The sequence below is a fragment of the Andrographis paniculata genome, unplaced genomic scaffold (genome assembly GCF_009805555.1).
Source record: "Andrographis paniculata isolate CXL003 unplaced genomic scaffold, ASM980555v1 Contig80END, whole genome shotgun sequence".
In the NCBI taxonomy this organism is placed as follows: Eukaryota; Viridiplantae; Streptophyta; class Magnoliopsida; order Lamiales; family Acanthaceae; genus Andrographis; species Andrographis paniculata.
In genome coordinates this window covers 3,322,674-3,346,464 of record NW_026137618.1, presented here as the reverse complement: position 1 = coordinate 3,346,464, position 23,791 = coordinate 3,322,674, and the positions used below count along the sequence as shown (strand labels likewise).

At 34.6% G+C, this 23,791-nt stretch overlaps 2 protein-coding genes across 4 annotated transcripts; one reads left to right on the top strand and one right to left on the bottom strand.

Annotated features, from left to right (window-relative positions):
- The first annotated feature begins 5,446 nt into the window (after positions 1 to 5,446).
- Positions 5,447 to 8,938, top strand: LOC127241133 (5-epi-aristolochene synthase-like). 2 transcript variants are annotated; one of them, XM_051260042.1, is made up of 8 exons: positions 5,447 to 5,804; positions 5,916 to 6,192; positions 6,532 to 6,904; positions 6,980 to 7,030; positions 7,151 to 7,201; positions 7,295 to 7,433; positions 7,622 to 7,867; positions 8,398 to 8,938. In XM_051260042.1, exons 1-8 carry the CDS (start codon positions 5,472 to 5,474, stop codon positions 8,707 to 8,709), a joined length of 1,782 nt encoding a protein of 593 aa, XP_051115999.1. In that variant the 5' UTR covers positions 5,447 to 5,471; the 3' UTR covers positions 8,710 to 8,938. The 2 variants fall into 2 exon arrangements, with proteins under 2 accessions (XP_051115999.1, XP_051115998.1); XM_051260041.1 differs by having other exon boundaries at positions 6,980 to 7,201.
- Positions 8,939 to 17,133: 8,195 nt separating this feature from the next.
- Positions 17,134 to 23,185, bottom strand: LOC127240826 (putative late blight resistance protein homolog R1B-17). Of its 2 annotated transcripts, XR_007836366.1 has the most exons (3): positions 19,622 to 23,185; positions 18,192 to 18,278; positions 17,134 to 17,899 (listed from the first exon to the last, which is right to left on the bottom strand). XR_007836366.1 is itself a non-coding variant. In XM_051259643.1 (2 exons), exon 1 carries the CDS (start codon positions 23,124 to 23,126, stop codon positions 19,623 to 19,625), a length of 3,504 nt encoding a protein of 1,167 aa, XP_051115600.1. In that variant the 5' UTR covers positions 23,127 to 23,185; the 3' UTR covers positions 17,134 to 17,899; position 19,622. The 2 variants fall into 2 exon arrangements, 1 of the variants encoding a protein (XP_051115600.1); XM_051259643.1 differs by lacking the exon at positions 18,192 to 18,278.
- Positions 23,186 to 23,791: the final 606 nt, after the last annotated feature.

Below are 23,791 nucleotides of genomic sequence, written 5' to 3'. Positions count from 1 at the left end.
ACATCTTTCAAAACAAACTGTTTTTCAAAGCTGTTTTTGCAAGTGAATGTGTTAGCCAATATGACAGTTCTTGAGGAAAATTTAGGGGATGTATTTTCTGTTAGGTCTAATTGTTTACTTATGTTAGAAAATGAATGGTTGATTGATTCGGCTTGTTCCTATCACATGACTCCATTAAGATCAATTTTTTGTGAATACAAAAATGTTAGGAAATTGCACAGTTGTTATGACTGATAATTGTGTGTGCGCAATGTGCTTGGAATTGGTAGTATAAATTTCAAATTTAATTCTTGTTTTGTATTGAAATTGAATAATGTGAGACATGTTCCAGAATTGTCAAGTAATATGTTGTCTTGTGCATCTTTAACCAAATTAGGTCTTAAGGGTAAACGGGGGCCTGGTTTTATGAAAATTATAAAAGGATCATTAGTTGTTTTTAAAGCTAAAAGAAAAAATAATTTCTATGTGACCTAAGCTGATCCTATGATTATGCCTGCTTGTTCCATTAATTCTATTTCTGAAAATAAAATATTTTTGTGGCATAAACAGTTACGTCATTTAAGCAATATGGTTTAGAAATATTGCAAAAATCTGGATATTTTGGCAATGATATGTTTTGAGCTGTGCAATTTTGTGAAAATTGTGTTGATAATAAACAAACTAAAGTCCATTTTCTCTTACCCCATGTTGGAAAACGTGAATGCTCTAAATATATCTTGGAATATATACATTCTGATTTGTGGGAGCCCTCTTGTGAGTCTACTTTTGGTGGTTCTAGATATTTTTTAACCATTGTTGATGATTTTTCAAGAAGAACTTGGTTTTCTTAATGAAAAATAAATCTGAAGTTTTTGGATTATTAAAAATTGGAAAATTCAAGTTGAAACTGAAATGGGCAGAAAAATTAAATGTCTTCAAATTGAAAATGGTTTAAATTTTGTAACACCTGGTTTGATAATTTTTGTGTGCAAAATAGTATTAAAATGATTACAATTGACCTCATAGCACCCCAACTTAGTGGGGTGGCCAAGTGGATGAGCCGGACCCTTTTGGAAAGGGTTAGAAGTATTTTGACTTTATCCGGCTTACCCAAACTGTTTTGGGGTGAAGCTGTAGTTACAACATCTTATTTGATAAATAGATCACTCTCTATCCCCCTTAAAGGTTTATATCCCGAAAGTAAATGGCTGGGTAGAAGAGTCGACGTTTCTAATGTTCGTGTATTTGGGTGTTCTGCTTTAATACATGTTTGCACTGATGGTTTTGATTTGAAAACTAAAAATTGTGTTTTCTTAGGTTATGATGTTACGGGGTATAGATTGTGGCTTTGTTCTAGACCCGGATTTAAAACTGTCTTTAGTAATAATGTGACATTTAATGAAGATTGTATGCCATGTTTGAAATTTGAAAAATCTGACCTGGTAGTTTCTGAATTTAGTGAAATTGACACCGATTGTTATAATACTCGAACTAAGGTGGAACATGATATGAATGAGATAGAAAAGGGAGAAAATGAACATTTTCATTCTGATTTTTGTTTTGTCGAGCAGTAGATTACTAGTGAATCTGAAAGTGTGCAATTTGATGATTATGAAATTGCTTATATGGATTCTGAAATTTATTATTGTGTTTGTTTTGTTGCTGAATTTCAGTCTAGTTTAAAAAAAAAAGGCTAAATTTGAGGACAAAAATGATGTTGTATGTTGTTCTAAGTCTGCTGTTAGTGGGAAATTAGTTGCTAATTCTGAAAATGTGCAGTTTTGTGATGTAAATATAGTTAATATTGATTGTGAATCAGAGAATCTGCATTTGATGGTTTAAGTAATGCTGATACTGATTCTGAATATGCATTGACTGTGCAATTTGTTGCTGAAATGCATGTTGAAAGTGAATATGTATGTTCTTGTGATGATAAACCCCTTAATATTGATCTTCAATCTGAAATTTGTGTTCAATCTGCTGATGTGCAACTTGATGTTGAATTTGATTATGAGGTTGAAAATGATAACACTGATTTCCGTTACAAATCTTTTGAAAATCAAAAAGTTGTTTTTGATTATTAATATGCGTAGTTTTGTGATATACATATAGATAATACTTGTTGTGAATCAGATTGTGTGCATTATGACATTTTAGTTAATGCTGATATGACTTCTGATTCTGTTTTGAGTGTGAAAACTGCTGTTGAACAACACTTTGATTCTTTAAACGAAAATGTTGTTTTTGTTGATTTTGACAATTGTGTTCAAAATGAGTGAAGTTTGATAAAAATAGTGAAACTGAAATCTTTGTTGGTGATTTTCAAATTGATGTTGCTGCTGGGCAGGCTAATAACAATAAATTTGAAAATTTAGTTTCTGAAATTAAAAGCAATATTGGAACCGATTTAAATGAGAAAAATAAGATTGTAAATTACCTATTTGTTAGAGATGGAGTTAGGAATGATCCTATATTGTTCTCTATGTTTGGTGATTTGAAGTTATCTTCTTTAGCTTGTTGCATGTTTGATGGCTTATATGTGAATGAACCTATAATTTTTAGGGAGACAAGTAATTCTTGGTATAAGTGTCAATGTTTGGAAGCTCTAAAAGAAGATATGAACTCGTTGCTTAAGAATGAAAATTTGAATTCAGTTCCTAAAACTTATGATTGCTTTGATGGTGATTTGTTATCATTGATTGTAAATGATATGGGCTCTAGAAAGCTTGTTGTTTTTCTTGTTTGTATATTGTGTGATACATGTTTTTGTTGTAAGACACAATTACAATGTTTCGTAGCTTTCCTAATATTTGAATTTGAGTATAATCCTGTTGGCGAAGATACAATATTTGGGAAAGTTAATATGTTTGTATCTTGTGTGAAAATTGTATGCTTTGATATATTTGATTTGCCGGTGCTACTTGTGTGTAGCTTTAGGTTTACTATGTATCATAGTAGGTTTTCATATTGTTTTAAACCTAACTTGATTTCAATTTTCTTTGTGCAGGAGAGTAACTCAACAATTGGCTAAAATGAACATTTTTTTAAAAACAAATGAACTAAAGTATTAGGAAGCAATGAAAGTTCGGACTGTGATTACACCCGAGAAAACAATCTTCCACGCCCAAAATAAAGTGGAGATTTGTTCTATATATTTTGTCCGGTGATTATTGAGGCCTAAAACACATACAACCGACCCGCCCAAATTGAAGCCCGGACCCGGCAACCCGCTACCCGACCCGAACCTTTGAGAGACTCATCGGTTCCTAGGCTGCCTTGCTGGACCGGTCTGAACCGGTCTGCTTCTGGTCTGATGTATATATTGCTGGACCGTGAACCGGTCTGCTGATCTATATATATATATATATATATATATGTTGGACCGGTTCAATCAGACCAGATTACTCTTCCCCAATTTAGTTCAGTTCGCGATTCTCTCTTGAAAGCCCTAGGCGATTCCGTCGACTTTGCGCCTGCGTTCTCCGGTGAATCTGTCCGGCGACTTGGAAAGTTCTCCTTCTCCTTTGATGCACGCCTTCCCCCTAGGAGTTTCTATGGTTTGGTTTGCTCGATTTGTACCTTATTGTTGTTCACGGTGTAACTTGTCTGCCTATTATTAAGTACCAATTGTTATTTAGATTTGGATGAGATTTTTTAGTCCACTGTATTTTAGGAAAAATTTTATTTTAATTTTTGTTTTGAAAATTTATTACTTATTTCGTCTCTTAATAAGGTATCTATTTGTCTTTGCGTCATTGTACTTAATATTAAAAATATTCTTATATTAGTAAAATATCTTATACAAATGTCATTAGATTTGTATTATACAACACTAATAGGAATATTTTTTTTTTCTCTTGTATGAGTATAATATTAATATTAAACTTCAATATCTAAAAGGTAAATGGATACGAGACAGAGGGAGTATCATTATTTTCATTTAGATTTCTTTCTTTCTTCTTCTTCCTTTTTTTTTTTTTTTTTTTCAGAATTTAAAATTGGTTGGAACTGATCTCTAATTTGATGATAAAAATATTTATTTTCTCATTAACATTGCTTTATATCATGAATCATTTCAAACGAATAATTGAGGAGCTAAAAGAAAATTAACCGAACAAAATTAATAAATTTGGATCTCAACATACTGTGATCTAATATTAGATTAATGCAATTTCTGGTTATAATTTGATTACATTGAGACTGCTACTACTACTTTTTTTCCTATATTATATATTAGAGAGATTCTAGAAAGGTTGGAACTAATCTAAGTAATAGAAATTTTGGTATTTAAAAAGAATTAAAGAAAAAAGAATAAGAAAAACTCATTCGTAGTTTTGAAATTTAAGGTAAAATCTCTCTATACTTTAGAAATTGTATGACACCTTTTATATTTTCAAACACATTGCATGCAATCCCACCACCATATAACATCTTTTGTATGATGAGAAGATAATTTTCTATCTATATATTTTCCATAGCGGGGTTTCGCACAATATTTTTGAAAGTATAAGGGGTGCTATGCAATTTTTTAAAAGTAAAGAGAGAATTTACGTTGAGTTTCGAAACCACGATGCAATATTTTTTAAAGTACAGGAGGTGTTATGCAACTTTTAAAATAAAGAGAAGATTTACAGTTTCAAAACCACAATGAGTTATGGGGAATTTTACCAAAAAAAAAAAATATATATAAGTTTTATATTTAGAGCACAAACACGGTGGATGCGTGATTCTTTTATTTATATATTAGTTTTATAATATATTACAAACTAACACAATATATAATGTATATATATATTTATTAACTCAAAATAATCAATTATTAAATATAAAATATTATTTTCTTTATATTATGAATATAATATTTTATATTTTTACATAAAAAAAACAAGTTGAACAACCCTATTGTTTTTTAACTTTTTTTCTCAAAAAGATTATACTTAATACTTAATATTCCATTTGCCCTCTTTATTTGTTATTTCGACTTTATTTGTATTTTTTTTCAAAAAAAATAATTATTTACTTTAATCGTATTTCAAAATTTATAATCAATAATTTTTTTAATTTTAAATAAATTCACTAGTTATGTTAAATTTAATCTATAATTATTTATATTATATAATAATTATTTTTACTAAAATACTTTTTAATTATTTAATAATATTATTTACTTAAATTATCGTATATACAATAAATTGATGAGAAAATGATAGAAGGAAGGGAATAATATTTTATACAATAAATTATCTAACAGAGCGTTGACTTTGTATCTTATTTTTTATTATTTAAATTATTTTTATTTATTTTGTTATACAATGATAACATTCAGCACTATTTTTTTATACAAATAAACATATCTAAACATTATTTTGTCTGGAAACAAGTGAACCGCACGACTTATTACCACATGCATCTAAGATCGCCAATAATTATATATAGACATATTATAAACAAGACCATCTTCAAGTTATCATCAAGAAATTTAATAAAACTTGATGGCTATGGCTATGGCTTTTACCTGTTCTTGGAGCCTTCTTCTCCCTAATTATTCAAAACCCATTTTTCACTACGTAGGGAAAAGAGGTGAAGCCTTGTCCTTCCGTACATTACATCGAAATAAATCTAAGCATGAATCAAACCTTGTAAAGTTTAATAAAATGTTAAAGCATCAAGATGACAGGAGTTTGCATTTTCTGTCGAGAACCACCATTCCCAAGGCTGCTTCCGACAATGGCGACAACCTTGTGTTCGAAGAACCGATTATCCGACAAACCAAGGATCATCCTGCAAGTTTCTGGAATGATGCTTTGTTTTCTGCCCCAAATCAGGTTATGTTCCTACTGGCTTCGATTTTTAATTTTCTTGATCCATATATATACATGATTGATTGAACTTGTGGTCTCAAGTGCTAAATAATTAAGTGAAAGATGGCGCTGCAGGTAGACGAAACACATACCAAAGCTGTCATTGAAACACTGAAGGAGAAGGTGAGGAGAATGGTGATGAACAAGGAAAGTAAAGCAAAGGATAAGATGATTCTCATCGACACAATAGAGCGATTAGGATTGGCCTATCACTTTGAGAAAGAGATCGACCACCAGATCGCACAGATCTTCGAATCTGAGATGCAAAATGAGGATGATAAAGACAGCGACCTTTTTTCGACTGCTCTGCATTTTCGATTGTTCAGACAACATGGCTATAATGCTCCTAGCAGTATGTTGTTTCTGATCTTCATTGCATATTTTAAGATTTCACTTGATCATCTTAGCAACACTCGGCTGATGATTCTATTTGAAGATAGAGGAAACATAAATTCAACCATATATGAGTACATGACATATTTAATTTGTTAGAAACATATAGTTTTTGTCCTATAAGTAACTCATTACTATTTTGATCTTTCACAAACATATTATTTCTGCTCACCAATAAATTCAACCATATATGACATATACTTATTATTATTTGGTTTCTTTTACAAGACCAAGTTGCAATTTTCCCCCTTCTTGAATTTAAGCGGCTAACATGACCGGCCGGTGATTCTTAAAACAGGCGTCTTCAATAAATTTACAAATGGCGACGGAACTTTCAAGGAAGCCTTTTCGAATGACATCAAGGGTTTGCTGAGCTTGTATGAAGCAACATATCTAAGGTTTCCGGGAGAAGACATCTTAAAAAATGCCAATGTCTTCGCAACCCGTAGTCTAAACCAAGCCTTGCCTCTATTGGAATCCCCTCTTAAAGAGAAAGTAGCCCGAGCTCTATTCCAACCGGTTCAATGGGGTGTTCCTAGAGTCGAAGCTCATTATTACATCTCATTCTACGCGAAAGAAGTATCCAAGGATGAGTTGCTCTTAAAGCTAGCTAAATTAGATTTCAACTTGTTACAGAATCTATATAGAGAAGAGCTCTGTGAATTCATGAAGTAAGTAATGAATTCAATAAATATTATGCAAGGAAAAATATAAGGTGAATTAATCAAAATGTTTCATGGTCACAGGTGGTCGAAAGGCTTGGATCTCAAGTCGAAATTTCCATATGCAAGAGATTGGTCAGTGGAAATGTATTTTTGGGTTGTGGCACTCAATTTTGAACCTCGATACTCACTTCTACGGTCACTTGTGGTAAAGAACATAATCCTATGTGTACTCATAGATGATACGTTTGACAGTTATGCGACACTTGAAGAAGCAAAAACCTTCGTGGAGGTTCTCCAAGAACGGTATAGTGAATGCTGGCAAGCTAAGGCATTTCCATGTAAACAAATAATACTTAAAATTTACCACTACTTTCTTGTGTTGTCGATGTTTTTCAGGTGGGATATCAAAAATATCGACAGACTTCCACCTTATATGCAGATTATTTACAAACTTGTCTTGAGTACATACGAAGAGTTTGATCAAGAAATGTCCAAACAAGGCAGAAGTTTCGCAGTTTCTTATGCAATAGAACAAGTAAGTGCATTCTCCTCCTTTGAGTAAAATCATACATCCACATATATGTGAGTATATGTCGACGATTGCTATGCAAGCTATTGAAAATCCTACAACTTTAAATGAGATAAATGAAGACGGTAAAAATATATATCTTTAATATATCACTTAGATTTGCGATGTTTCTTACGTTGTCTGGTCTTTTGAAGCTAAAAATGCTTACTAGGAGTTACTTTACAACAGCCAAGTGGTATATGGGACGTGAGACGCCAACATTTAAAGAGAGTATTTCCATTACATACGTAGACACTGGAGTCCCGGCCCTATTGTCATTTTGCATGATGGGCATGGAATTCGCCTCAAAGGAAGCATTCGAATGGCTCATGACAAGGCCTAAATTTTTGGAGGCCACCGGTCTATACATTCGATTTAGTAATGATAGAGGCAGCTATAAAGTACGTTCCACTCCCTACTTCTCATACTCCCGTAAATATATCACACACACGCATTCATATATATATATATATCAAGAAAATTGCAAAAAAATATCATGCCGTATACTCAATTGTCAGTCTAGCAAAATATATTCTACATATGTCACAAGTTTGCTATTTCAGTATATTGATAGCGCGTGAAATTTTATCTCACTCGTAGTTGTCACTCTTACTTGCACTTCATGGATATCCTAACAAAATATATCTCTGATATGTCACAATTTTGCTAAAAAAATCATTTACATATTTAATATTATCTAATATTATTATGCCATATGTCATTCAATGATAGTAACGCGTGCATTGACAAATTGTAAAAACTCACGCACAAGCCATAGAATTTAAATAGCGAAAATTGTGACATGTTCCAAATATATTTTGCTAGTGCGACAAGTAAAAGAGAACAATGATAATTGAACATTGTACGGGATAGTTTTTGCAATTTTTCCCGCATATATCTATATGACTAATTTACATCTATTGGTTTGAAGCGCGAACACAATAGAAGTGGATTTCCAAGTACATCAATTGATTGCTACATAAAAGATTATGGTGCATCGGAAGAAGAAGCAATGACTAAGTTTCGCGAACTATCTGAGAATGCATGGATGGAAATGAATAGGGAATGGATTACTACAAAGGCGGAGCCGAGGGAATATTTAAATATTTCACTTAACTATGCACGGGCCGTATTCATCAGTTACAATCAAGGCACAGATGCGATTACATATTCGGAAACAGGGCTGAGGAAAGACATAGAAGCAGTCCTGTTCAATCCCATAGCAATTGATTCAACAGCTTGAAGAAAATCGATTCACGAAATTATCACAAACCTGGAAATATCAAGACCATACATTTGTTTCTTTTATGACACTTTCTACTGCAATGGTGGCGCCACATAGGGGCTTGGGGTGTCTCAAACGCCCAAACCTCCGTCCTACTGTTACATTGATTGTATTGTTATTTATATGAACTATTTGTTCGGTCGGATTCGGTCAATTTTTACAAACGCAGTATTTGATTTTACATCAATTTGGCTCAAAATAATAAAAATATCTAATTTCTTTATCACGATGAAAACGTAATAATGCTGACTAAATATCACATGCATCCCTAAATTTATTTGACATATCAATACATTAAATTACTATAGGAGAAAACCAAAAGGCACGTGGAGGAACATATAAGAAAAAATATCTTTATTTTTTAATGATAAAAGTATGAAAATTTCTAACCAGCGGCTGATTCAAAGGAAGATTGACAGAGGCTCCGAAAAATCCTACTTAGAGGTGACAGGAGGCCTCTATTGATTTCGTAGCCTAATTTACACTTTGTTTTGTAGGGTTTTTTTGTCCTTCCATCAACTTCTTCTATTATTTTTTTAGTGGAATGTATTTTCCCACTCTTTTAGATGTTCCCAAATATTTTTTTTTGAGCCAAATATTTATTAGAACCAATGCCTATGTATTTCTTTGGAAGCAAAATATTTATTGACAAGGCCTAATATTTTTCTAGAACTAAAATATTTATTTCAGTCAAGGCCTAAATATATTTTTGGAACCAAAATATTTATTAAAATTAGACCTAAATATTTCTCTGGAATCAAAATGTTTATTGGAATCAACGCCTAAATATTTATTTGGAACCAAAATATTTATTGGAACCCGGGCGTAAATATTTCCTTGGAACCGAGGCCAAAATACTTTCTGGAAACCAAGGTTAAAATACTTTCTTGGAACCAGAATATTTATTGGAACCAGAGTATTTTGTTGTGACCCAAATTACAATATTTTTTTTGGAACCAACTTTTCCATTTTTATCTGAACCAACTTTCAAACTGACCTTAAGATAATCTCTTAAATCAAAAGTTTTATCGAAACGGACCTTAAGAATCGTAGTCGGTTTTGGGAACCAAAATTTTATATGAAACCAATTAATATTTTTCAAAAGTGACATAGGTCTTCCTTAGGCTTCATATTTATTTTATTCTAAAACTATTATTTTTATTAACTCACACACTTGGGTGGTTTTTAGGGATTTGATCACCATTGGAATGCCTAAAGCCTTAATTATTTAATGCGGGAGATTAATTTTTTGTGGCAACATAGGCCCCCCAGTCATATGGATGAATCTTTTGAAGCCAAATGATAAATTTCAAGAAACTCAGAACTCTGGATCCGCAAAGACTTGTTTCAAAGCCTATTGCGGGATATGATTTGACGATAGAAGAAGAATTATCGCCAGGCAATTGTTCGACTATGGCCTCGATTTGATATGTAACAATCCAGATCTTGGCTAAGAGTACGACCTGAAGGTATTCTCCAACCTTTAATACATGTTCTGGATTGCTATCCAATACATCAACTTCTAGTTGCTGGAGTTGGTCTCACCTCGAGCCATGTGTATCATTCGAAACCCATGGGATGTAAATTGACAGAGGTCCCAAGGCTCGGTCTCCATGGAGGCCATGGTCATAACTGGTTTTATGTTATTTAAATAAAACATAGATTCGTAAGGCCCAGTGTTGTATTCAAAATGTGCTGAGTCTGTTTCTACCATTTCAACTTTATCCCCGTCCCAAAATTTTAGTTGTTGGTGGAGAGTAGATGGGATACAATGCGTAGAATGGATCCAATCTCTGTACGTAGTTGGTACATCCATGAAAAAGAATACAGATGTTATTTTCTTTGGCCCCACATCAATCTCTGCAATCAACAAACCCGGTAGTTCTGTATGCTGACTTGCAAAACTTGTCATCTTAATATCTGATTTAACAGATGGATCTGGTTTTACCAATATTTTGTACAGTTGTGTATGGCATGATGTTCAAGAGTGCGCCATCATCCACAAATACCTTGTATATCGGTCTTCCATCAAAGTGAGCCTTGACATAAAGTGGTTCCAAATGACTAGCAGAGTCAAGAGGTAATGGCCTGAACATATTAGATGATGGTGTGAAGGGCTGAGTGCTCTCATTATCAGTAACCAAACATGCCCATGATTCATCATCCTCGGCCCATGTATCGAGTTCGGGGCGATACTCGTCACAACTAGGATCGATTGCTAGCATACTGATATTTGCCATTGTATTGTCGTCCTGTGTTAAGAGATCATCTTGTTGAAGTTGTTCTTCTTTCATCGCAATATCAATATCTAACTCTTGGAGGTATTGGTCATCTTCGGCGGTCCAAACCTCTAGCCATACTGCTTCCAAGTCTTTCTGTGTGATATCTCCAACTTAAATGAATGATGAATCCGGGTTGATAGGATTCATAAATTCTTCCTTGTGTGTCTTGGTTTCGACTTATAAAATCTTGGGGAAATCTTCCTTCTGTAGTGAATCATTTTTCAGGTTGTAGTTCCCACCGTTTTACGACTCAAGTTGTGCGTTTCTATCTTTGTATTTTGAAGCGTGGATGACCGTCTTTGTTGATCGAGTTGTGATCCATCTGTTGAGCCGTCTGTTTGATTATAGCTCCCAATGCATGCTCTTCTGGTTTCGAGGTAAGTCTGTCATTCTGGTGACCGGAAGAATCATCTAGTGGGGATCTAGATTTTTTGGATGGTGAACCTGGGCTGTCAAAGTATCAGGTTTTCTGTTGTATGTTGTCCAATACGAAGACTGTAACTCCCGGTCAGTTTTGAGTCTCTTCAATAATCTTTCGAGCATCAGAAGAAAGGTCACTTGGGACCTAATTGGGAAGCTATCCCTGCTGCTGTCTCCTCCGGGCCGCGTATTGCCTTTCTTGCCGACATAACTGGGGCCGAGAAAATTTATCGGGACATTCTACCTTCTATTGTATTTCATGTTTTAGTGGAATTGATTCCTGATCGCGGAACTTGCGATCATGGTTGATATGCTTCCACGTTCATCCAGAAATTGACTTCATAATTTTTTCCGCGAGTACGTATTTCTACTACCGGCTTGGTGAAAATACGTCGTCACCATGAACCAAATGTGAAAGTGGCGTGTGCTTATTGTCACAATGTGATGATTCTCCTGGTCGTAAATGTGTGGCTTGGGATCAAATATTGGTTTCGTGTTGGTTATGAATGGGGACACCTATCTTGATCACCAAGATATATTATCTTGGCGGTCTCCTGATTACTTGTTTCTTGTGCGTTAGCTATATATTTGCCCTGATGGTTTGGTACTGGTTTGGTAACATCGACATCCTCAATCTTTGTCTTACCTTTGTGATGCCTAATAGAGGATTATCCCCAGGGCGGTCTGTGAGCCGAAGAGGATGCTACTTTCGGCAAGGAGGGTCGCGCTATTATGGTGGCGATCTGAATCTTAGGAAAAGGTTCGTTATCCACCTTCATTCCAGCCAATTTGAGACATCCATTCTTCAAGGACTTTTGGATGATCATTCTGAAATAAAGACAGTGGTAACATGTCGAAATGAGCTATGCCACTTGCAATACTTCTGTCCTTTAGGGATACGAATTTGGTTGCCTTTTAGTAATTCATCGAAACTATATCAGCTTGCGTAACATCAAACAGGCAGGCTTCATTTTGAAGCTTTGGTATGTCTTTATTTTTTGGCGGCTTGAGGTTGGAACAAGTGTATGGTTTCCCCGGTACAAGCTCCATTGTTGCTTCCTCGATAACATCCAGGAAATCAGATCCGTCGCTCGTATCCTCTACTTTGATAACAACAACCTAATGACCGGTTCATTTACCCATATTGTCTTTCTCATGAAAAAGGTGCTCCAGACGTACAGCCTTGGATGTCAATTGTGCCCAATTTTAGACTTCCTGGCAGTAAGCGGATCCTGCAAATGCGGAACCATATTTCTTATTGCAATGTTAGCAAGTTCTGATTCGCATTGGACCTTGGGTTTTAGTCCGTCTGATATTTTCTATGAAGGCATCAAGTCAGTGAGCGTAGTTTCTGGTATAGGACTGTAAAATCGGTCATGGAATTCTCGTTCTATCTGAGTCCAATTTTGTATGGAATCTTTACCAATAGATGAATACCATGAAAAAAATTTCTTGGTTAAAGTTAGGGGGAATAATTGCAATTTGTAAAACTCGTTGAGAGACAATTCCCCAATGAGAATGGTTAATCTGGCCACATGTTCGACAGATGGTTCGTCATCTTCCCCTGAAAACATAAAAGACTCTGGGATCTTGACCTGATGAGGCAATGGATAATTGCGCTCGACCCACTCTAGAAAAGGTTTTCGGTACGCAAGGCCATGAGGTCCTTGTCCCTGGGTCCCAAGTTTTCGACGTACGGGATCCTGTACCATTTGTACTATATCATGGCCACCTTGTGCAGGTTGTGTCACGGGGTGTGAATTCCATATTAACGGGATTTCACTATGTCTTGTGCCATGAGGACCTGTGGTTGGCTTTGAAGGTTTGGTGCGGCCCTAGAAATATTTACATAGGGTGGCCGTTGCTGAGGAAGAGGCTGATAATTCTGTACCGGATGTCGTGATGCGCCATAAGTTTGAGTGGCGTTGGCGTCTGTAAACAAAGGTACAGCTGTACGTGGCCATCTTTGGCCGGGATTTCCAAACTTAGCCGAAGTAATAGGCTGATAATGATAAGATCCAACTCTGTCTTCAATTTAGGAGATCGGTGGGGGTGTGGTCGTGCTTCCTATCCGTTGTGCAGTAGAAAACTGTGGATCAATTGCTGGCACATTCCTTTGGATAGTACAGCTGTATTCCCATGTGTGGCCAGGTTTGATGCCTCCTGACCGTCGAAAGGTGCCCATCTCTCTACCTAATCGGAGTGACCCCTTCTGGAATATATACCCGCGGAGGTGGAAAACCAGAAGACGTAGTGTGGACGGCATTGGTATCCTCTGCCGATGTTGATGTTTCGAATCAAGCCATCAGGCGAGGATCTTAACTTAGTGAAGTCGGATTGATTTTCCTTGAAGAACAAATTATTGTCCCATTGGGCGTGTCAAAATATTATCGTGGGTTGAAAAATTTTCAACCGGATGATAACCAAAAACTTTTTCTGAAAGATTTAGAATGATTAAATCTTTAATTCGTATCAAATGCAATGCCCAGACGTTTGATAGTAAGAAATTAGAGAAAAAGAAGAAAATATTAAAAATTAAAAATAAATTGCAGGAAATAAAAAAAAAAAAAAAATTTTGATTGAGATGTGTGAATGTGATTTACAATTATTACATTAAGCCCTATAGTGTCTCTGAATCAACATTTTATTTCTAGTTTACTGAAAACTAGAGGGATGTAATATTTAACATAAGAATAATTTAGAATACTTAATTTAATTAATTATTATAATAATATCCAATTTTATCAAAAAATCTAAATCTGAATAATTTGTGATTTTATAACAAAATTATAATATTTTTGTTAATAAAATCATACTTGATTCAACTGCCGTTACAATTCAAATTCAATTTCGCTGTAGAATTTATTCTTCCTATGTCAGCATGTGCACACATCCACATTTTCTGTGTAATCTTTTGACATCCTTTAATACCATAAAATATATGTACAGCTGAAATAGTTGTCAGAATCGGCGTGGTTTATTAGAACTAAATACCATCGGATTCGACACCGACATATTTATCGATACCGTCAGCATGGTTGTCAGACTTTAGGCCAAAGCGTGTTGTCCTAATTGACACCGGGATAATCGTTGGAACCAAAGTACAAATATATATATTTTTGGAACCAAAATATTTATTAGACCCATGGCATAAATATTTATCTGGAGCCAAAATTTTCTTGGAACCAATGCCTAAATATTTCCTTGGAACCAAAATATTTATTGGAACCAAGGCCTTAATATTTTTTGGAACTAAAATATTTATTGGAATCTGAAACAAAAATATTTATTGAAATCAAGGCTTAAATATTTTTTTGAAACCAAAATATTTATGGGAATAAAGGCCTAATTATTTATTTGGAAGCAAAATATTTATTGGAATCAAGGTCTAAATATTTATTTGAAACCAAAATATTTATTGAATCAAGGCCTAAATATTTATTTATTTGGAACCAAAGGCCAAAATATTTTTTTTATAATCAGAATATTTATTGGAACTGGAGTATTTTGTTGGGACCCAAATTACAATATTTTTTTTGAACCAACTTTGCATTTTTATCGAACCAATTTTCAAATTGGCCTTAAGATAATCTCCGAAGTCAAAAGTTTTTATCGGAACGGACCTTAAGAATCTTAATCGGTTTCGGGAACCAAAATCTTATCCGAAACAAGTTAATATTTTTCCAGAGTAACATAGGTCTCCCTTAGGCCCCTGTTATTTTATTCTAAAACTATTACTTTTATTAACTCACATACTCGGGTGATTTTAAGAAATTGGTCAACATTTGAATGCCTAAACGCCTTAATTATTTAGTACATCCGGACGATTAATTTTTGGTGGTAACATATGTGAACCATAGTACAGTATGATTTTTTTTTTTGACATGAAAATCTGCAACTGCTGCCCGAAAATGCGCACTGGGTAAATCGCCGGCCGAACCTAATTCCCTGCATACAGTATGATATTTGAAAGTATAAAATATGTTGAAATGTATATTACAAACAACAACCAGGAAAATTTATATATAAACTTACCTGCCCTTGACAACTATGCAAAAACATTATGGTTGATTCACCGGAAAGATTGGGCATCACATCATCTAAAATATTATTCATCTTTTATACGGGGCAAAATCGACCGAACGAGAATGATTGCGAAGGAAACTCGTCCCCAAAATCAATGCCCAATGGAAAAAATGTTTTAGATTTTCATGAAAAAAAATTATTTATTTTCTTTATAAAAACTGACTGCTATTTATTGCATCGACTATAATGAATAGGAAATAGGGACAATTAAATCTTACCATAATTACTATAATATATATAATTATATTTAATCCTTAACAATAATTACAGTACTCATTTCGAAAATTCAGCATTGTCCAAATCAATATCCATAATATCTAGAAACAATACATGTATTTACCCAATGCGCAATTTCGGATAGCAGCTGCAGGTTTCCACGCTATAAAAAAAAAATATATATTTTTATTACACACGGCATATGTTGTGTGTAATAAAGTTATAAGATATTTGCTCATAATTATATGTGTGTTGTATAAGAGTATATCATATGCTAAAATCAATTGTTGTGCGTTGTATGTGATTATAGCATGTATTGTTAGTTTATTTGTCGTATTTGTATTATATTAGCATATACAATGTGTTGTCTGTAATAATACTTTATACTATCAGACAACACGCAATGTGCTTTTCAGCACAGCCGCCTTAATCCCTGCATCCAATCTCAACATATGTAAGATCATATCAACGCCATGCCCATAACTAATATCGGCACCGTATTGGTCCCGATTCTTGATATGTTAAAAAGCGAAAAACTTTGAATTTCCACCACAACATTGCCAACATATGAACACTAATAGGTGTTTGATCAAAACGATGGATCCCGGAATAATATGATATTTCTATCTCTTTTTCTTTTAAGTAAACAAATGTATTTTATAAATTTTCAATAAATATTAGAGTAAATTCCATTTCAGGCACTTGTGTTATTTAATTTTTGCACAAAATCCCCTGTATTTAAGTTTTTGCCTATTTAATCATTGTGATTTGAAAAAGTATGCATAAAACCCCTATTCTGTCTACAACTAACGGAATGTTGAATCACGCGCGGTTTGTGCGTGTCTGATAAAAGATAATTCCAAAATATTTAATAAAAAGACAAAAATAATGTCTACTGTATGTTTTTTCTCTAAGCAGTCGATTGATCAACAGAGGCAGTCAGTCATGCATCCATCATTGAGAAAAACACAAGTTTAAACAAATATACATCATTTCAAATTATGTACTTTACAGTAGGGTGGGTACCTGGTCAGAGGCTGATTGGACATCACAATATTACTGGGCTTCATGCAAGCATTTCACTGCTCCGGCATAATCCAGAAAGCCCTATCAGTTGCTCATTTGGATCTGTCTCAAATGTTGGTTGATTACATATCTTTGTATTGTTATTATTGTTGTCATATGTGTGGTAATGTGTAAGTAGGTATGTATCTGAGTATTCTTTCATTGTATTCATTTGTGTCCTAAATTGCATTGTCATGATACACCAATAAAAAAATCTATAACTTGTTGTAAAAGAAGTGAAAATGACAACAACAACAACATAGTTAAAAATAATATTATTGCATATATATCAATATAAAATATATTTGCACCCGAGTCAATCTAAAAATGACACAAATACCATAGTTCGAAATTACATCAATACAAACCTGTCAATATGCAATATATTTGCAACTAAATCATCCATAGAAATGACCTCCAGATTCATAGTTCAAAATAACAAAAAAAACATAGTTCAATATGACACAAACAACATGCCAATATCTTACGATATCACCCTAACATGCCGACCAAAAATTCAAACGCAAAACTCCCCCACCACATACAAAGCCAGACCATGCTATTCACATACATTTCAATCTAGCCACACATTCACAATCCTTTAGAACAATCATGAATCTGGTTGGGAACAAATGGCACCTCTCGGTGATATTCTTGGTTGACTCGCCTTGTAAGAGAATCTTAATGCATGTAATCTGAAAGACAATGATGATCCTGGTTTCTTAGCCAAAATATCATCATCAGAAGGACCATCGAAATCGTCATACATCCACTATGGATCTTCAGAATCACTGTGATGCCTTTCTTTACTTACTACACTGTCATTCTCATTAGCATCATCTCCACCAACGCCTAGCATTTCATCACCATCACTTGGAAATCCACCATCATCACCACCCACCCTCCCATCGCAGCTCCAAAATCCTCCATCATTGCCCGCCACTCCAAAATCCGTAGCAGCCCCCTCCTCCTCCCCGTGCTCGTTTTTGTAGTTGCTTCAGTCCCCGCTTGTGATTCAACATTTTGTACTCCCTCCCCAATCGGTTCAACACTACGTTCTTCCTCCACCATATTGAAACCTGAATATTAAAAGGGGCCGACAAAAAATAGTATATTACCTTACCCCACCACCACCACACGAGTCTTCACCGAACAAATAAAAAAGGAAAAAAAAAAAAAAAAAAAAAAGCTACGCTGCTCCTCTCCAAAATTCCTGGCAATAAATTAAAGTAATCCCAAACAAATCTCAATCCCGACAAAATTATACATATATTTATTCAAAAATGACACCGGAGAAAGTATTTTATGTCAGGGAAATGCATTGTTCAAAAAACCCAATACAAGTTCTCTAGACCAAAAATAATTTCATACCTTCAAATTCACATCCACGACCAAAAGCCAAATTTGTGGTCCAAGAATGCATTGATCACTGGAGAATGTTGAATGCTACTCGGAACCCTAATCTCAATCCCCATTCGAAAAATTGGAAATTGGGGGAATGGCATATAGATAATCGCAATTGGTTTATTTGTTTTTTTCTTTGTTTTAATTGTGTATCAGATATATTAATTAATTAATTGGGTATAATTGTTTTAATTATTTTAATGGAATGGAATATTTGTTTTAATGGAATGGAATAATTGTTTTAATTATTTTTTATTAAAATTTTTTGTGTTAATGAAAAGTTTAGATAAAATTCCAAATAAAAACCTAAATATACATTGAGTTTTATAAAAAATAAAAAATAAACTGGACCCTTATCATTTTAGTTTCGTAAATGGAGCTGTCGCAAACTAGTCTGACGAAAAAATTTTCGCTGTTTTAGTCCTTCGGCGCCGGAGACGCCCGCGTGGCTCGCCGGAGGTGATGTATCCGCCAGGTGTCCCGCCAGCGACACCTGGCGGACACGTGGATTTATTTATTTTTTTCAATTTTTTAATTTTTTTTAAATTAAATCAAATTAAAAAATTAAAAATATATAAATAAAATTAAAAATAAGTTTCAAAAAAAATTAAAAAAAAAAATCCACGTGTCCGCCAGGTGTCGCTGACCTGGGGGACACGTCACCTCCGGCGAGCCACGCGGGCGTCTCCGGCGCCGGAGGACTAAAACAGCGAAAATTTTTCACTTATGGGACTAGTTTGCAACAGGTTCTGCTTACGGGACTAAAATGATAAAAGGGTCCCTCACGGACTAAAAAAACAGTTTATCCAAAAATATATATATATATATATAAATCAACAACAATTTGTCTTCAAATATTATAAAATGAAAGATTAATAAATTATTTATTTATTTATTTAATGCAAAAAAAATTATTTAAGATATTTTGCGCTTTTTATTTAGAACTAAATATCAGGACAAGAAAGTTTCACAAAAAGGTATTTAAGATATATTGCGCTTTTTGTTATATAATTTACTCTTAATTAATTATATTAATTTCATGAAAAGGAATGAAATAGGAGGATATAACAGTCATTTTAAAATTTATTTAACTCCTTTACTAAAAAAAGGACGTCCGCAAAATATCAATAACAGAAGGTGTTTTAAAGTGATTCTTTCTATACAGGGATTTCGTACAAATTTATTAAAACTCAGGTGTTGAATATATAATTCACCCTAAATATTATATATAATCTTATTCATTAAAAAATTATTATTAAAGTTTTTTAAAATAGTATTTTAAATTTAATTTTTACTAAATCATAACCAAACAGATTATCATATTAGCGTACATCAGAAATTAAATGAAAATAAAATAAATTTTTCATGAAACTAATCAGCCTTATTTAAAAAGATACCTTAACAATAGTCATCTTCTTCATCATCTGTAGAGTTGTCTTCCCCTTTTGGTGCCAACAACGCATCTTTCATAGAGCATATTTTTTTTGTCATCCTTTCCACATCTCTCAAGAGGGATTTGATGTCTTCATCGGCTATGTTGTCGAGAGATCTCAGCCAAGTAAGTTCAAAATCCCGAAGCCTTGGCACATCGAATCCATGGCCAAATCTACATGATAAACTCTCGATTTCTTGGATTTTTCTTTCAGGATGAACTTCGACAACATCCTGCAAGAAACTGATGGATTCTTCGACCTCTTCCATTTTCTTTACGTTCAGATGACGGCGGCTGAGTTCATAAGCCTTCCGGAACAGCTCCACGATGCAAGCTAATTCAGACCAAAGTAAACTAGCAGCCTCCGCCATTGTCGCGGTCACAGAATTGATTCGATATTCTCTCAAATCTCCATCAATAACAGTCATGTCCAAATAGATTATTCTCAATGATTTGATATCATACGATAATGTTACATCATTGTCAGTGACATCAATTTGAAGGCTCTCATATTTGTCTTCTTTCCCTTCCGCTTCAGCCACCGATAACTCTCTTTTCATGAAGTCTATAATCGCCAACAATCTCCCGACATCTTCAAAGATGATCTTACCGAATATAGGTGTCAGAGTTTCCAAGTGTAGCCTCTGGATCACAACCACTGCTTTATGGATAGCCTGAGCTATTTCACTTGACAAATTCTCGATTTCTTGGCTTTTACTCGGATGAAAAACTTTGACAAAGTACTGCAAGAAATCAATGTCTTCTTTCAAAACTTCCAATTGTTTTTCGTCTATAGAATTACGGCCTAGCTCAGAAACCTCCTCGAGTCTTTGCTGAAGATGTTTGAATGTAGCCAAAGATTTACAACCAGTCGCCGTCATACTTGCAGTAGACGTACCAACTGTATACGAGACCCTGTCTATATTGAAAAGATCAATCCTAATGTCATTACCAAACTCGTATTGATCCTCCCACAGTTTCTTTGCCGAGTCAGCTGCAGATTCGCTACAATAATTCAGCACAATTGATTTCAATGTTGGTATATCTCCAACACTTAAAGGGATCTCCTCCAGTGAATACAATCCTTTGAGTAGAAGGTGCTCAAGTTTTGGGAAGTTTTCAGCACCAACTTCCCAACGCCGTAAACGAGTATAATGTATTTGCAGCTTTTTCAGGCAAGGGAATTCGCCGACGCCAGGCTTCCAATCGTCACCTTGTATCTGACCATTTATCTCCAGTTTTTCAAGACTAGGCAATGAACCAACAATGGACATATCTTCCCATGTCATTTTACAATTTGTCAAGGACAACTCTTTTAGTGATTTAGGGAAGGTCATGCTCTCCGAGGAAAACCGTATCGATAGTGATTCAAGCTTTTTTAGTTGCTCAAGATTACATAGACAAAAGTTCAAATCTTCCATGTCCTCCTCATTTTCGAAGTGATGATACGCAACTTTCAAGTTCTTCAAATTTGGGATACGATCAATGATTTCCTTAGTAAACTTCACATTGCATGCTAAATGTATAGTGTGAAGGTCATTAAGGATAAGAACTTCTACCCCATTAATATCAGTGTCTGTAGGATTCGGTAAAAGCATTTGGTTCTGAGATCGAATCTCTCTGAGTTGTGGCATCTCCCATATCTCTGCCGGAAAACTTGTAGGTGAAGAAGAGTTTAATTCAATGTCTAAACTTTGAAGATTCCAAAGTAAATATATTGTCGAAGGAGACAACAATTCTTGCACATCTAAATCAAGAAGTCGCAATTCTGTTGGCTGCAAAATTTCCTGATCTTTGTAAATTGCCATCCTTACCAAACTATGTCTTGTAATATGCGAGTACACCTTATTACAAGCATCACAAAGACGAGGATTATCTAGTGATGGCGATCCAAAGATATAAGATGGTTTTAAAACATGTAACCCTTCACTGTCCTTGACTTTTTTACAACAATGGTTGCAAAAAATGCCTTTTAGTTGGTTAACCCTTTGTACTCGTGGAAACTGGAGAAAACATTCTTCGTTAGACTCTCTAAAACAAAGATCCCGTAGAAGATCATGAATACCACATTGATCTTCATCCTTGCTAAATATTAGATTTCTACCAATAAGGCTACTTACATACTCGCTCGCGATATCCTCCAAACGTCTACCACTTACAGGTTTAATGAATCCTTCAGCAATCCATAAGTCAATTAATTCCGAGACAAAAATCATTCCATCTTCAGGAAAAACTCGCATATATAAAAAGCACACTTTGAGTTCAATGGGCAAGCTCTCATAACTTAAAGAGAGTATGTTCATACAATGGTCATCGTCTCCCAAATCAACAAATGAACTAATATTTCTCCAAATATTATTCCAATATTTTGCAGTCGTATCAGAATTTGCTAGCAAACGGCCAACGACAACAATTTCTAAAGGAAGGCCTCTGCAGCTTCTTGTGATATCCTTTGCAAACTTTTCCAAGTGGCCGTATGGACAACCCTTTTGTGAAAAAGCACTTTGACAAAATAATCTCCAACTTTCATTTTCATCTAAAAAGGTTAATCGATGTGGATCATAAGATCCTAAAGCAGCAGCCATGTCTGAGAGTCTAGTTGTTAACAAAATACGACTTCCATCTCCAGCGTTGGGAAAATACCTCCGTAAATCATCCCAAGCTCCCGTTGACCACATGTCATCCATAACAATCAAATACCTTCTACCGAACAATTTTTGGTAGAATCTAGTTCCCAACTCATCTAAACTTTCAAATATTTTGTTTTCTCCCGCCTTTTCTCCAAGGCCAACTTTAAGAATTTGTTTAGCACTATATTGTTGAGATATGGGAAGCCAAATACGTAAATCGAAGTGCTCAACAATAAACTTATCTTGAAAGACAATTTTAGCCAGAGTGGTCTTACCAATACCGCCCATCCCAACAATTGGGAGAATTTTGAAATCAGATCTACCTTCGACCAGCTTTTCCCTGATCTCGTTTACATGCTCGTCCAGTCCCACAACAAGATCGCTGACATACGAAGAAGCTGAAGACGAACCACCAGAGGGAACGACAGAATTGGATTGCTTTTGAGCTTGATTATCCTCCCCTCCGTCAATCACCGGAAGCTTGTCTTCGATGGAGCAAAACTTTTTGATCAATGTCTTCATTTCTTCACAGAAAGCTGAGAAGTTGGAAGCATCACTCGTTTCTCCTTGAGATCTCACATGGAGCAGATGGACCACATGGAAGTTGATGGAACCTTCTGCTTCAGCGGCAGCCTCAGTCATTTGTCTCCACAGACGTCGAAGCTCAGAGCTCTTCCTTGCCGAATGACGCTCGACAAATTGCAGCAAGGAATTGACATTTTCCCTGAGTTCTTCGACTTGTTTGATGTCGGCACGAGGGAGATTAAAGCGGGCGCGATAGTGGAGATTGTCGAGGACATGAGTAAGAGAAACCAACGATGCATAAGCAGCAACAGCCATGTCTGATCAAAAGCTCTCGATATTGTTTCTGCAACAAAATTGTTCAGATCGAAGTGAAAGTGAAGGTGGAAGTAGGGGAGATATAATTTAATCTGAAGTTTACAGTAATCATTCGGAGTGATACTTTGATTATTGACTCCACTTGTCAGTTTATTATTGATTTGTTCATTAGAATATGTTCATTATTATTTGTCAGGTTGGAAAAATATCTTATGGTTAGGTACAGTGTGGAATTATTTATTCCTTAGCCTGATGTGAATATAAGACTTTTGTTATCTTCCAGGTGTGATAAGCGTTAAAAAAGAAATCATGTAATATTTTGAATAAAAGGTTGGTACTATATTGAATATAGCGTGGACTATTCATCCAATTTTTTTCTTTAAAAAACATCAAATCAAAATCTATTTTTTATTTTTTATATTATAGTAAAAATCAATTTTATATTCAAAACATCACATCAACGCCTATTTATATCATATCATACGACTAATCAAATTCAAAATTTTTACTATTCAAATCTCAACTCAAAATCCAAACCTCCAAACAAACATGATTGATTTTGTAGATTAGAAATTTCCATTCTCTACTTTACTTTTAGATTATGAATTTAAGTTTGGCAACATGATTGATTTTGTATATATTTTATCCTGCAATAATAGATTGGA

What these genes read in the sequence shown, in the direction of transcription:
- LOC127241133 (XM_051260041.1), top strand. Translation starts at nt 5,472, where the DNA reads ATGGCTATGGCTATGGCTTTTACCTGTTCTTGGAGCCTTCTTCTCCCT. An exon ending in TGGCTATAATGCTCCTAGCA is followed by an intron (nt 6,193 to 6,531) that starts GTATGTTGTTTC and finishes TTCTTAAAACAG; the next exon opens with GCGTCTTCAATAAATTTACA. An exon ending in GAGCTCTGTGAATTCATGAA is followed by an intron (nt 6,905 to 6,979) that starts GTAAGTAATGAA and finishes TCATGGTCACAG; the next exon opens with GTGGTCGAAAGGCTTGGATC.
- LOC127240826 (XM_051259643.1), bottom strand. Translation starts at nt 23,126, where the DNA reads ATGGCTGTTGCTGCTTATGCATCGTTGGTTTCTCTTACTCATGTCCTC.